This window comes from Tachysurus vachellii, chromosome 14, assembly GCF_030014155.1.
Source record: "Tachysurus vachellii isolate PV-2020 chromosome 14, HZAU_Pvac_v1, whole genome shotgun sequence".
Taxonomy (NCBI): domain Eukaryota; kingdom Metazoa; phylum Chordata; class Actinopteri; order Siluriformes; family Bagridae; genus Tachysurus; species Tachysurus vachellii.
Genome location: NC_083473.1, coordinates 1,158,780 through 1,173,779, shown reverse-complemented (window position 1 = coordinate 1,173,779; position 15,000 = coordinate 1,158,780). Strand labels below are relative to the sequence as shown.

Below are 15,000 nucleotides of genomic sequence, written 5' to 3'. Positions count from 1 at the left end.
TATAGTGTTATTTATGTGTGTATTGTATAGTATAGTGTTATTTATGTGTGTATTGTATTGTATAGTGTTATTTATGTGTGTACTGTATAGTATAGTGTTATTTATGTGTGTATTGTATTGTATAGTGTTATTTATGTGTGTATTGTATTGTATAGTGTTATTTATGTGTGTATTGTATTGTATAGTGTTATTTATGTGTGTATTGTATTGTATAGTGTTATTTATGTGTGTATTGTATTGTATAGTGTTATTTATGTGTGTATTGTATAGTATAGTGTTATTTATGTGTGTATTGTATAGTATAGTGTTATTTATGTGTGTATTGTATTGTATAGTGTTATTTATGTGTGTATTGTATAGTATAGTGTTATTTATGTGTGTATTGTATTGTATAGTGTTATTTATGTGTGTATTGTATAGTATAGTGTTATTTATGTGTGTACTGTATAGTATAGTGTTATTTATGTGTGTACTGTATAGTATAGTGTTATTTATGTGTGTATTGTATAGTATAGTGTTATTTATGTGTGTATTGTATAGTATAGTGTTATTTATGTCTGTATTGTATAGTATAGTGTTATTTATGTGTGTATTGTATAGTATAGTGTTATTTATGTGTGTACTGTATAGTATAGTGTTATTTATGTGTGTATTGTATTGTATAGTGTTATTTATGTGTGTATTGTATTGTATAGTGTTATTTATGTGTGTATTGTATTGTATAGTGTTATTTATGTGTGTATTGTATTGTATAGTGTTATTTATGTGTGTATTGTATTGTATAGTGTTATTTATGTGTGTATTGTATAGTATAGTGTTATTTATGTGTGTATTGTATAGTATAGTGTTATTTATGTGTGTATTGTATAGTATAGTGTTATTTATGTGTGTATTGTATAGTATAGTGTTATTTATGTGTGTATTGTATTGTGTTATTTATGTGTGTATTGTATTGTATAGTGTTATTTATGTGTGTATTGTATAGTATAGTGTTATTTATGTGTGTATTGTATTGTATAGTGTTATTTATGTGTGTATTGTATAGTATAGTGTTATTTATGTGTGTATTGTATAGTATAGTGTTATTTATGTCTGTATTGTATAGTATAGTGTTATTTATGTGTGTATTGTATAGTATAGTGTTATTTATGTGTGTACTGTATAGTATAGTGTTATTTATGTGTGTATTGTATTGTATAGTGTTATTTATGTGTGTATTGTATTGTATAGTGTTATTTATGTGTGTATTGTATTGTATAGTGTTATTTATGTGTGTATTGTATTGTATAGTGTATGTAGTTTCTACATCACTTAAGGAAGTTTGGTCTGCCACAGGAGCTGTTGATGCTGTTCTACACTGCAGTCATTGAATCTGTCCTGTTCACATCCATCACCATCTGGTTTGGTGCAGCAACTAAACAGGACAGGAACAGACTGCAGCACACAGTAAAACAGCAGAAATAATAACTGGTGCCCCCCTGCCCACCCCCCAGGACTTGTATGACACAAGAACCAGAAACCGTGCAGTAAACATCACCACTGACCCTTCACACCCTGAACACAACCTCTTTCAGCTCCTACCTTCTCTCAGGCGCTACAGAACTTTACTTACTAAAACTGCCAGACACAGGAACAGTTTGTTTCCCCAGACAATCACCCTGATTAACACCTCACCATCATTATATTCACTGCTTCATATCTATAAGTGCTGCATTATCAGGACTGTCAGTCATCACATCATCTGTATATATTACACACTACTGCTGCTGTATATTGTACTAAAGTATAATATTACACAATATTATTATTTACACTCTCACACTTTATGTACATAACTGATCTGTTATATATTCTGTATTTATATTTAATACTCATTCTGTCTGTATTGTGTAGTATAGTATAGTGTTAATTATGGTGTATATTGTATAGTGTTATTTATGTGTGTATTGTATTAGTGTTATTTAGGTTGTTATTGTATTGTATAGTGTTATTATGTGTGTGTAGTATGTGTAATGAGTATCGATGTCTAGTGTATACATGTGTGTATAGTACTAGGCCTAATATGTGTATGTAAGTATAGTGTTATTTATGTGTGTATTGTATTGTATAGTGTTATTTATGTGTGTATTGTATAGTATAGTGTTATTTATGTGTGTATTGTATAGTATAGTGTTATTTATGTGTGTACTTTGGAGAGTCACAAACAGCTGGAACCAAATTCCTTGTGTGTGTCAACATCAACACACTTGGCCAATAAACATGATTCTGGTTCTGATTCTGATTCTAAAGTGTTTGAATGTGTCCTACTTGAGGTGCTACTATGCAATAGCACTAGCGAATTCATACTACAGAATTAATATATAATAATAATAATAAATACTTCTTATAGAGTTATAGGATAGAGTCTGAACTGCTAGAACTTTTACTCTACTGTAGAAAGCTAATGTTTCTAGCTGTGTTTCAATGCTAATATGCTAGCATAAGAGTTCAAATGATTTCACTGTTAGCACTAAAATTTTGATTAAACTTTCCTCATAAAGTGGCTAAAGGATGAATCGGAAAAAAACAAGGAACAATGTTAATGCAAAGGCTAATTATGTTTGACCAGAAGGGAGCTAACATGCTAATGCTGAATCTCCATAATAGCAACAAAATGGATATACCTTTACAGACTGTTCTCTCTGTGTGTGTGTGTGTGTGTGTGTGTGTGTTTCTGTGTGTGTGTGTTTCTGTGTGTGTGTGTGTGTGTGTGTGTGTGTGTGTGTGTGTGTGTGTGTGTGTGTGTGTGTGTGTGTGTGTGTGGTCTATTTGCATCTAATCTACACTCCTGAGCTGATAATAGATCAGATGTTAGAGGAGAAATGAAAGGCCACATGATCACGGCTGACTTGTTAGTGTAAAATAACTCCGCCCTTGTTGACCCAGGGAGAGGTTTGTTCCTTTCTACATCCTATGCGTTATCCTTGTGTAGATTCTTACCCAGAATCCCAACCACCATGTATCCAACAACGACAAGCATGAAGAGGATACAGCAGATGATATCAGTGCAGCTCCTGGACAAAGAACAAGCAGATTAGCTGATTCATCATTACCTACATCCATAAACAGTTAGACTCTCTCACACACTCTGTCTCACACACTCACTCACTCACACACACTCTGTCTCACACACACAAACACACACACCTGTTGTGAAGGGGTCCAGTAAACGTCGGGTCATACTGTGTTGGCTCTCCTGAATGACAAAAGTGGAGTTTTATTACAAACATTAATGAAACACACGTGACCTCCTACAAATGGTTAGATTTACCCCTGGGCCAGAGGGCTAAGCAGCTCATAGATCACTGATCATAGAAGTGGCTAATGTGCCAAATAGCTGGTCTTCTACCTGGACACCACGCCAAGCAACGTGTGTGTAGAGAAGCTGGTTAATTATTTAGACACTTGGTATTGAGTTATTATGTAGTTAGGCATCAAATGGTAACTTCGCTCCATCAGCTAGTCTGCGGTCATGAAAAGATCATCAGATCTCAGTGCATTCTCTAGCTTTAAATCCATCACACTGATAAAGTAACAAAACTGTGTTTAAAATGGTCACCTGACTGAAAATGGCGTCCAGCGGAAATGTGCTGGAACCTGCAAAACTGCTGCCATTTACAACTTGTTCTTCATCACAAAGTGGCAAAACCGTTAAAGATCGTCACCATGATTAAGAATGTTCACAAACGACAGACACATGGAGCAGAGCAGCAGCACACTGCTTACACAAGTTAGGAGTTAAATGGAAGGTGACCGGAGTCTGTGACAAAGTGACTACAGGAAACATTAACAGAGGCCATGTGTGTGTCGCAGTGTGTAGCTCCAGCGGTTTGTGTTTGCATTTCCATATCAGTCAAACCTGTTTAGCAAAAAAGACTAAACACAGGGATAAAACAAGTCCAGACTGTGTACACACCTGAGGCCATTTGTCTCTTTAGTTCATAAAACAGATGGGTATCAAATGTCTATTAGTAAGAATTACTTCAAATTTGTTCTGGGTTCAGTTTGAATTCAGGACAAATTTTAGTCTTTCGGAGATGTTGTATTTTATAAACGTTCCTCATGTCCTTCACATGGTCTAGGAAACTTCTCCATGTTCCAGGAGTCTTCTCGTCCTTGCTCCATGTTACATCTGATTCATCTGATAGACTTCTTCACACAAACACAAACACCTCCTCCATCTCACTCTCAAGGAAACAGCCACGTTATCTTTGGTCAACATTTCCGACTATAAATCCAGGGGGTTTGAGGGACTTGACCATCTTCAGGGTTAGATGTGTGTGTTTGGTGCAGCACCTCCACAATAAAACATCAGATCTTTCACACCTTTATATGTTATAGCTCACTCAAGATAGAACTATAGCACAAGATCTCTTGAACTTTCTCATTTATGAAGTGTTTTATAAGTGAATATATAACAGAATAGATATAAAATGTGCCTTAAAAAAGCAGCTGCTTTAATGACTGTGTGTGACACGGCGCTTTTCTTATAAGGAAGTGTTTGGTATCTAATGAGGTTCTGGGAAGGAAGCTGGAATATATCTCCATGCTGACTGACTGCTTTCCATTGATTTTTTTAACTTATTTTTTTATCAATTCTGTTTATTTGTGAAAGATAAACAGCTACAAGTCCAATGTGTTCCTCAGTAAAGACGTGTAACACACTGTTGTGGTAAACGAGAACTAAAACACTCAGGAACGTGCTGTTATAGGACAATAATCACCACATCACCACCTCAGCGTTGTAGTAAACATTTAATATGAACATGACTGGGGTTGGGTTTGTGAAATTATTTTCTCCAGTTAATGTGTGTAATTCCTCAGAAATAAAGCGTCTGATTTTAAGGCTCCTGACAATAACATGGGCGTGTTCGTCTCCGCCGAGCCGCGGGTGTATGACTCTCTGAGGAACGGACGCTTTGTTACCTGGCAGCTCCACTACATTGGTTGTCATGTGACACTCACACACACTCATACACACACACAGTGCTGGACAGAGCTTATTATTCTAACAGTGTGGAAACCCATATAAATCGAGTGTCTCTTCTTTATCGGCTTTTATTCTTCACCCTTCTGTTTATGGATTACTCATGAAAAGTTTGTTTCCTGGTTGCTAGGTCACAGGTCACCCTGTGAACATCTCCACTCTCAGTATCCCTTTACACAACTCTAAACCCTCACAGTCACTGCACTGAAAGTTGATGATTTGTAGTAAACAAGGACAAAAGACAGCAGAGAGAGAGCGGGGGGGGGGGGGGGGGGGGGGGGGCTGAGAGAGACAGAGTGAGAGAGAGGCAGAGAGAGAGAGAGAGAGAGAGAGAGAGAGAGAGAGAGAAACAAAGAGAGAGAGAGAGAGAAAGAGAGGAAGAGAGAGAGAGGCAGAGAGAGACAGAGAGAGAGAGACAGATAAAAGAGAGAGAGAGAGAGAGAGAAACAAAGAGAGAGAAAGAGAGAAAGAGAGAGAGAGAGAGAGAGAGAGAGAGAGAGAGAGATCTTCAGCATTTGAATCTGATTTGAATTCATCAAATGGAAACAAGCCTGATGCAAAAATCTTCAGCTTCCTAAACCTCAGTTTTCTTCAGTAAACTCACACAATCAGTTCAGTTTTTATCTCAAATCTGTCCACATCTCAAACATTCTGAACAAATCTTCTTCCTGCTCCAGAACCTGCTCCACAGTCCAGACAGGATTCCTACCCTGTATTTCTACTGATATTAAACTGTATGGATGTCCTGACCTGATCCTAACAGAGAGTTAGTCACTGTTTAGGGCGTGAGGTGATAAATACTGAACTATAATATGCTGTAATGAGATAAATGTTGAAGCTCTAGACTTTTGTAGATTAGCTGTTAGGAATCTTTATTCAGGCCTAACACAGTCCTGTCAGATCCAAAAACACCTTCTACAGCACCAGCAAGTGCCAAACTCTATCCAGAGCACCAAACCTCATCAACACACAAACACCAACACAAAAGACCCAAATTTAAGAGATTATAGATACCCAACGCATCCAAAACACAGAACATCTCTCTCCCAAAGAGACTCCAGACCTTCAGCTCACTCAAACACAGAATCTAGAGAAGATCACCTCAGACACCTCAGACTTGTTCATTGTACTGGACGTTCTCTGTAGTTTGAGATTTCGGTTAACTAAAAAACTATTTGTCACCAAGGTCACTGAATGGTTCCTCAAAAGTTTTTCTTTTGTGTGTTTTTGCCATTTAAATTTTAGATTCACAAATTAAACTAACTGAGTCTGGATGTAAAATGGTGGTTAGTTACACTCACTCACTCTCACTCACTCATTCATCTTCTACCACTTATCTGAACTACCTCGGGTCACAGGGAGACTGTGCCTATCTCAGGCGTCATCGGGCATCAAGGCAGGATACACCCTGGACGGAGTGCCAACCCATCACAGGGCACACACACACACACTCTCATTCACTCACACAATCACACACTACAGACAATTTTCCAGAGATGCCAATCAACCTACCATGCATGTCTTTGGACCGGGGGAGGAAACCGGAGTACCCGGAGGAAACCCCCGAGGCACGGGGAGAACATGCAAACTCCACACACACAAGGCAGAGGCGGGAATCGAACCCCCAACCCTGGAGGTGTGAGGTGAACGTGCTAACCACTAAGCCACCGTGACCCCATGGTTAGTTATATATTCTAGTTATTTAAAGTAACTGTATTCATATTTGTACCCAAACTAACCTGGAGTTTAACAACCGTGAGATCAAGTTCCCTTTAAAGAAGCTAACAGACCCCCTGATTTAGACTCCATATTAAATTCACCCAGTCGTCAGTTACTTCATCGCTGTGGAGACTCTCTGAAGAACCTGTTCCTCAACCAGCCGAGGACAGATCACATTACAGACAGACTGAACTACCCGTCCGAGAGGGGGGAGGAGCGGTGGGGAAGGAGGGGAGAGAGAGAAAGGAGGGGGGAGAATGCAGAGGATACACACTCACTTTATTCGTTTGTTTATTTGTTTGTTTAAACCACAGAACAGCTTTAACTTAATCATATGCATCAGGATATCTTTAATCCCCATGGGCTTATTGTCTGCTGTCTGGAATGTTTCTTTCTGGAGGTCACTGGATCTCCTGCCTCTGGTTTTAGGAATCACAGACTGGAGACATGATGAATCCTGACACTTCTCTAAATGTTCTCTGTAAGCGAGGACGGTGAGCAGATCTGAGATCCACAGAGATCTTTGTGTCTCTTTCGTTAGCCTTTAGATCAGAAACACTTTTAATAACGGATTCTTTTTCCAATCATGTCCAATGGTCAAAGTCAACATCTGACCAGTCTGATAATCACTGCGCTGTTTAATGTGTCACATCTCATTCCTGACCTCATAGTTAAAATCTAATCTAATAAACCACGGACGCAGCATCTCTGTGTGGAATCTGTCAGTTATTTGTAGATCTAACATCTGCGTGTCAACACGTTGGGCACGTTTCAGTTCTGGACTCTGATTGGTCAGACGATGTTGATTTAGTTTCTACAACAGCGGCGATGACAGCAGTGCAGCTGAACATCAAAGGTTTCAGTCAGAAGATATAAAAACTTCTAACCTTTGATATGGTGTTTTTGTATTTTTACTTTTTATAGCTGCTATAAAACAGAAGATCTTTCACTAAAGTTCCACAACATTAAACTATAAACAGATGACATGTGTGACGCATCAATGCCACCACACCATCGCTGTTTGGTTTCTTACACACTCCACTCAAACTCATGAAATAGAAGTTAATGATCTTGTGAGGACACCAAGGGCAATGTTTGCCTCCTTCCTCTTTGGACTGACTTATATTTTGAGTCGGATCACAGCTCAAGACGTAATGCTGATGTTTCTTAGCACATTATAACACAGAAGTTGTTACATTAGCGTCCGGAGCTACGTGATGTTGTAGTCACTAACATGGCATCAGATTACATCTGAGGGAAATGCTGAAGGTCCTGTTCCACCCTACGCTGTCTGTAGATTTCACTCCCACATCCTAAAGAGATACATAGATACATTTCTGGGGTCTTATTTTGTTCTCCATATTTCACGGTCTCTCAGCATCAGTGTTGTTCCAACTGTAATGACTTCAGTGCTCGTTCTTACCGATGTGCTCAATTTAAACACGTTATTAACCTCATCATTCGTCACTCTGAAATATGAGACTCCGGAAAGTATGCAAACTATGTGAATGGCTCAATCAGATACACACACACACACACACACACACACACACACACACACACACACACACACACACACACACACACACACACACTCACTCACTCACTCACTCACTCACTCACACACTCACACACTCACACACTCACACACTCACTCACTCACTCACACACTCACACACTCACTCACACACTCACACACACACACACACACTCACTCACACACACACAGCCATGCTGTCCTATATTCAACCTCACATGTTCTATTATTACAAGCTACGAAAGTCTAAACATTGCAGACTGAGTCAGAACAAGGAAAAAACTTCATTTAATTAAAAATCAAAAACACAACACACACACACGACACACACACACAACATGACACACACACACACACAACACGACACACACACACAACACACACACACACACAACACGACACACACACACAACACGACACACACACACACGACACACACACACACACAACACGACACACACACACACAACACGACACACACACAACACGACACACACACACAACATGACACACACAAGACAACACAACACACACAACACGACACGACACACCCACACAACACGACACACACACACACACAACACGACACACACAACACGACACACAACATGACACACACGACACGACACACACAAACACGACACACACAAACACCACACACACAACACGACACACACACACAACACGACACACACACACAACACGACACACACACACAACACGACACACACACAACACGACACACACACACAACACGACACACACACACAACACGACACACACACACAACACGACACACACAACACGACACACACACACAACACGACACACACACAACACGACACACACACACACACAACACGACACACACACACACACACACACAACACGACACACACACACAACACGACACACACACACAACACGACACACACACAACACGACACACACACAACACGACACACACACAACACGACACACACACAACACACACACAACACGACACACACACACACAACACGACACACACACACAACACGACACACACACACAACACGACACACACACACAACACGACACACACACACACACACACACACACACACACACACACAACACGACACACACACACACAACACACACACAACACGACACACACACACAACACGACACACACACACACAACACGACACACACACACAACACGACACACACACACAACACGACACACACACACACAACACGACACACACACACACAACACGACACACACGCAACACGACACACACGCAACACGACACACACGCAACACGACACACACGCAACACGACACACACGCAACACGACACACACGCAACACGACACACACACACACACACAACACGACACACACAACACACAACACGAAACACACACACACAACACGACACACACACACAACACGACACACACACACAACACGACACACACACAAACACGACACACACACAAACACGACACACACACAACACGACACACACAACACACACACACACACAACACGAAACACACACAACACGAAACACACACACACACAACACGACACACACACACAACACGACACACACACACACACAACACGACACACACACACACAACACGACACACACACACAACACGACACACACACACAACACACACACACACAACACGACACACACACAACACGACACACACACACACACACAACACGACACACACACACACACACAACACGACACACACACACACACACAACACGACACACACACACAAACACGACACACACACAAACACGACACACACACAAACACGACACACACACAAACACGACACACACACACACACACACACACACTTGTTCTTATTGTACTCAATGTTTCTACAGGTCATAAACTCATATCCCACACTTAACACCATACACACATACAATATACAGTCTCAGTTAACTGTATGAACTGGAAAACCCACCAACACAGAGTGTAGAAACTCAACGTTCCTCAGACTGAAGAAGCTGCTCAGATGAGTAGTGAAATGTTTTGAACAAGTCGACTGGAAGACTGAGAACTGATCAATAATGATGATTTTATACGTGCTCATTATAAAGAGTTAATAACACTGGGGATAAAACACTAAAGTAAAGAACTAAAACAAAGTTCCACATTACTGTTTGTTTGTTTGTTTGTTTGTTTGTTTTTTCCCACTGACCTTCACATTCCTGATTTTATGTAATCAGTGTGTTTTATTTACAGAATGCAGTAAAGTGCTGAACAATTACAGGAACTGTTCCCTTTACTGGAAGTAGATACTGCATAAGGTAGCAGGAGATGATCTACACAGGCTTCTGTGGAGATTCAGTGTTTATAGTCCAGTAGGAAGTGAGTGGTGATGAACGTGTCCTGCTCACCTCATTCACATGCAGCTGGATTACTGCTTTAAAACAGTACAAACATTTATTTCCCCTCATCACTGAGGAATTATTCTGATTGTGTAGTACAACGATTTACACCAGCAGAGAGGTTCACACTGCTACACACACCAGGACCTGATATTCTGGAGGTCTCTGACCCAGTCATGTAGACATCACAGTCACTTCCCCATTAGACATTACATCTAGTTCACTATATGACAACATAACCAGCTATTTAATGTTCACTTCCTTCCTCACTATTGACACTGTGTAGTGTGTAGAATTGTGTCTACACACTTTCTAGCCCATTATATATATGAGTGTGTATTAGTGTGTAACACCTTTCACACCAATATTCTAATGGACTATTTACTGTATATAAAGTTATCTGATGATTTTCTTATTTATAAACTAACTGTAGACCATAATGATGACTCAATAACACACAGGACATGTGGGACATGACAAGGGACAAAAGACAACAGACTGACAGACAAATAATTATGTTTGAACGTACACAATACAATCCACCCTCTCGCTCTGTCTCTCTCTCTGTCTCTCTCTCTCTTTCTCCCTATCCCCCTTTCTCTCTATCTCTCTCTCTCTTTCTCCCTATCCCATCTCTCTCTCGTTCTCCCTATCCCTCTCTCTCTCTCGTTCTCCCTATCCCCCTTTCTCTCTCTCTCGTTCTCCCTATCCCCCTTTCTCTCTCTCTCGTTCTCCCTATCCCCCTTTCTCTCTCTCTCGTTCTCCCTATCCCCCTTTCTCTCTCTCTCGTTCTCCCTATCCCCCTTTCTCTCTATCTCTCGTTCTCCCTATCCCCCTTTCTCTCTATCTCTCTCGCTCTCTTTCTCCCTATCCCCTCTCTCTCTCTCTCTCTTTCTCCCTATCCCCTCTCTCTCTCTCTCTCTCTCTCTCTCTTTCTCCCTATCCCCCTTTCTCCATCTCTCTCTCTCTCTCTCTCTCTCTCTCTCTCTCTCTCTCTCTTTCTCCCTATCCCCCTTTCTCCATCTCTCTCTCTCTCTCTCTCTCTCTCTCTCTCCCAGATTATAAGTAGTAAAGTCACTCACCATACTCAGACTGCTGTTCTTTGTCCTCTGTCTTCTTCCCCATACTGAACCCACACTGTCCAGGCTGAACTTTCTAACTTCCAGCACAAACACAAATCTCTTCTTTTCGTCTGTCGCTTTCTGTCTCTCCGTCTCTCGGTAGCAAGTTACCAAGCAGTGACGTCACGCCGCACCTGTTACTCACCTGCCCTGCATATCGCCACGCCCACTAACGACGTGATGCCCGAAGCGCCCTCTGGCGGCCAAAATAAGGAGAAGAAGGAAACGATGGAGAAAGAAGAGAAATAAAACCACTTAAGATCTGTTTCTCGTTATTGTGTTGTTTTGTCCGAGATTTTCGCCTTGTGGAAGATTGAATGTTAAAACTGTCCGATAAAAACGAATTAAATATTGTTCATTATTCTGAATGACTTGATTTTTATTTACATTTAGTTCACATGTAGATTTGTTTCATACTTTTATTTAAATATTTATTATAAAATGAGTTATGACTTAAACACCATGTAGCACATTTAAATATATAGATTTTATACATTCTTATTATTTGTTCTAAACTATTAATCACCAAACTACTTTATACAGCTTTGTGTAAACACTGGCTCCGCCCACTAAACAAACACACACACACACACACACACACACACGCACACACACACACTCTATCCTGACTGGAATAACAAGGCATTATGAGTTGAAATGAGACACCACGGGGCTTTTCTTTCACGCCTTTAGGACATTAAAGTGCAGAATAAATGTGTCAGAGCCGCTCAGTCTACGTGTCCTGCAGGTACAGGTGTAGTGCAGGTACACGTGTAGGTACAGGTGCAGGTACAGGTGTAGTGCAGGTACACGTGTAGGTACAGGTACAGGTACAGGTGTAGTGCAGGTACACGTGTAGGTACAGGTACAGGTACAGGTGTAGTGCAGGTACACGTGTAGGTACAGGTGCAGGTACAGGTGTAGGTGCAGGTACAGGTGTAGTGCAGGTACACGTGTAGGTACAGGTACAGGTACAGGTGTAGTGCAGGTACACGTGTAGGTACAGGTACAGGTGTAGTGCAGGTACAGGTACAGGTGTAGTGCAGGTACACGTGTAGGTACAGGTACAGGTACAGGTGCAGGTACGGAGGTGGACTTTATAGAGGAGAGACGCTGAGAAAAAAGCAGCTAATAATGATTTATAATTACAAACTATTTATTTTTTAAAGCAATTAAATAATACAACATATTTGTAAGTATCTGTCACAGTGTGATGTAAAAGAACACCAGAGGAGTAAAGAAATGACACACATTACTTTTGTATCAAATATTTATTCAAACTACATAATAGTAACAAAAAGTTGTCATTGTCACTGGAAATTCATACAGTCCAAAATTCTTTAAAAAAAAATAAGCAAACCAAAAAAAAAAAACTAACGAAGGATGCATAGCTCCCTATTGATACTGCACGGCGCCCCTACAGAGCGCACTCACCAACGTGAACAAACCTAACGCTGCTTTTAATGCACCCTCGTCCGCCTACCATCACGAAGTGTGTGTCAGCTACGTCAAAATAGCACAGAACAAGAACAACTAAGCTGAATGTTCTCAGGCTTACACACCACACACTTACTCAGACAAGCTGGACAGCTACATGATCTGCTTCATGACTCATCTGCTAAGGACTAATGTGCTAAGAACCTGGTGAGATTACGCCACTAGTAAGGTCCAGTTATGAAGCTCCATCTGCACCATGTGTTCCAGAACCTTTAGACCAGGAAGTGTTGGGAAACCCTTTGATGGAATAAAAAGTCTTCTAGAAGGTCTCGTAAAATACTACAAAATAGCTCCAGAGCACTCGAACCATACGTACAGTAGAGCACTCAGTCTGACTAGAGAGAGGTCCAGAATGTTATAGTGATGATCTGAAGGAATAAAAACCCAAACTCAAGACTGACAATCAAATATAAAAAGTGATTTATTTACAACCTGGAACATGAAGTTCAGTGGATGAGGGTGCATTAGGAACAGTATTAGAACGGAACCGTTCACTCGGTTATTGAGAGCAGACCTTTTTATAATCTACACAAACGGAGCAGATCAACATGGACCAATAGGAATAAAATTATTGGCTTAAATGTGTTTAACAGCCACAACAGCTGTACAGTGCTGATAAATCCCAGAATGCATTGTGTCACTGGGTCTGGAGAGGAGTTTAGGAGTTTCCTGGAGCGGTGAACACGGGTTCGGTGGCTGGTTCTGGGAAGGAGTCCAAACGCACCTGCCTGCTGTGCTCCAGAGCGATGGCCTCTGCCGAGTGTTTACACTTCTCTGAGCCACACTGACATGTGAAGTACTTACTCTTAATGTCCCAAAAACGGTCTCCGTAATCAAACCTGTCTCACACACACACACACGCACATATTTAGATAAGATAAATTTTATAACGTCAGTTCGTTAATGATTGTGTGTGTGTGTGTGTGTGTGTGTGTGTGTGTGAGTGTGTTCATTCTACCCAAGCTCCTGGCCTGTGAGAATATCTCTGGAGCTGAAGAATGCTATCCGGGGGAAGCGCAGGTCCTGATGCAGCATGAACACTCGCACCGGGATAATGTTTGGATCACACAGGTGGTTAATGAAACGACTAATGTTACCATAGTAACGTGCATCAATGCAGTATACCTCTCCGTCCTGCAGAGAGAGAGAGAGAAGAAGAAAGGGAAGCAGAAAGAACAGAAAACATAGGTCTGTTAATAATAATTATACAGTATGTTTATAGTAGTCAAAGGAGCTCCATGATTTAACATGTACCTTATTGTCTAGATCAAACAGATATGAATCATCTTCCCTCACATCTGCTTCTGCATCCGAGATCAGTTCCCCAACATACCTACACACACACACACACACACACACAGAGTTGAAAGAAAGAATGGAAAAAAAAACACAAAGAAATAAATAAGGAAAGAAGCAAAGAAAGAAATCAGACTGACTCGCAGATGAAGCTTCCCTGAGGAATGTCCTGAAGAGCTCTGACTCCCCACCCCATCTTCTCAGTGCGGTACAGCTGTAAACGTACCCTTACACACACACACACACACACACACACACACACACACACACACAGTATTAAACATACACACAGAGGACACAGATATATGCTGCAGTGTGATGTTTATATGTTCTTGGAAATCACAGAGTCAATGATGTCACACAGCACAGTGCGATGTGATTGGCTCAC

General features: G+C 40.8%; 2 protein-coding genes across 3 annotated transcripts in view; both read right to left on the bottom strand.

The window, feature by feature from the left end:
• slc44a4 (solute carrier family 44 member 4) overlaps nt 1-11,940 on the bottom strand; it is a 25,947-nt gene extending 14,007 nt beyond the window's left edge. Inside the window, exons 1-3 of the mRNA XM_060886463.1 lie at nt 11,781-11,940; nt 3,187-3,235; nt 2,980-3,053 (exon numbers count right to left, since the gene is read on the bottom strand). Coding sequence (XP_060742446.1) covers nt 2,980-3,053; nt 3,187-3,235; nt 11,781-11,823 — 166 coding nt within the window. The 5' untranslated portion in view covers nt 11,824-11,940. The remainder of the gene's footprint in view (nt 1-2,979; nt 3,054-3,186; nt 3,236-11,780) is intronic.
• A 1,773-nt stretch (nt 11,941-13,713) lies between these two features.
• Nucleotides 13,714-15,000, bottom strand: part of ehmt2 (euchromatic histone-lysine N-methyltransferase 2) — a 38,632-nt gene continuing 37,345 nt past the window's right edge. For both annotated transcript variants that reach the window (XM_060886794.1, XM_060886793.1), the window contains 4 exons: nt 14,753-14,839; nt 14,571-14,649; nt 14,275-14,450; nt 13,714-14,155 (listed from right to left, as the gene is read on the bottom strand). In XM_060886794.1, coding sequence (XP_060742777.1) covers nt 13,975-14,155; nt 14,275-14,450; nt 14,571-14,649; nt 14,753-14,839 — 523 coding nt within the window. In that variant the 3' untranslated portion in view covers nt 13,714-13,974. The remainder of the gene's footprint in view (nt 14,156-14,274; nt 14,451-14,570; nt 14,650-14,752; nt 14,840-15,000) is intronic.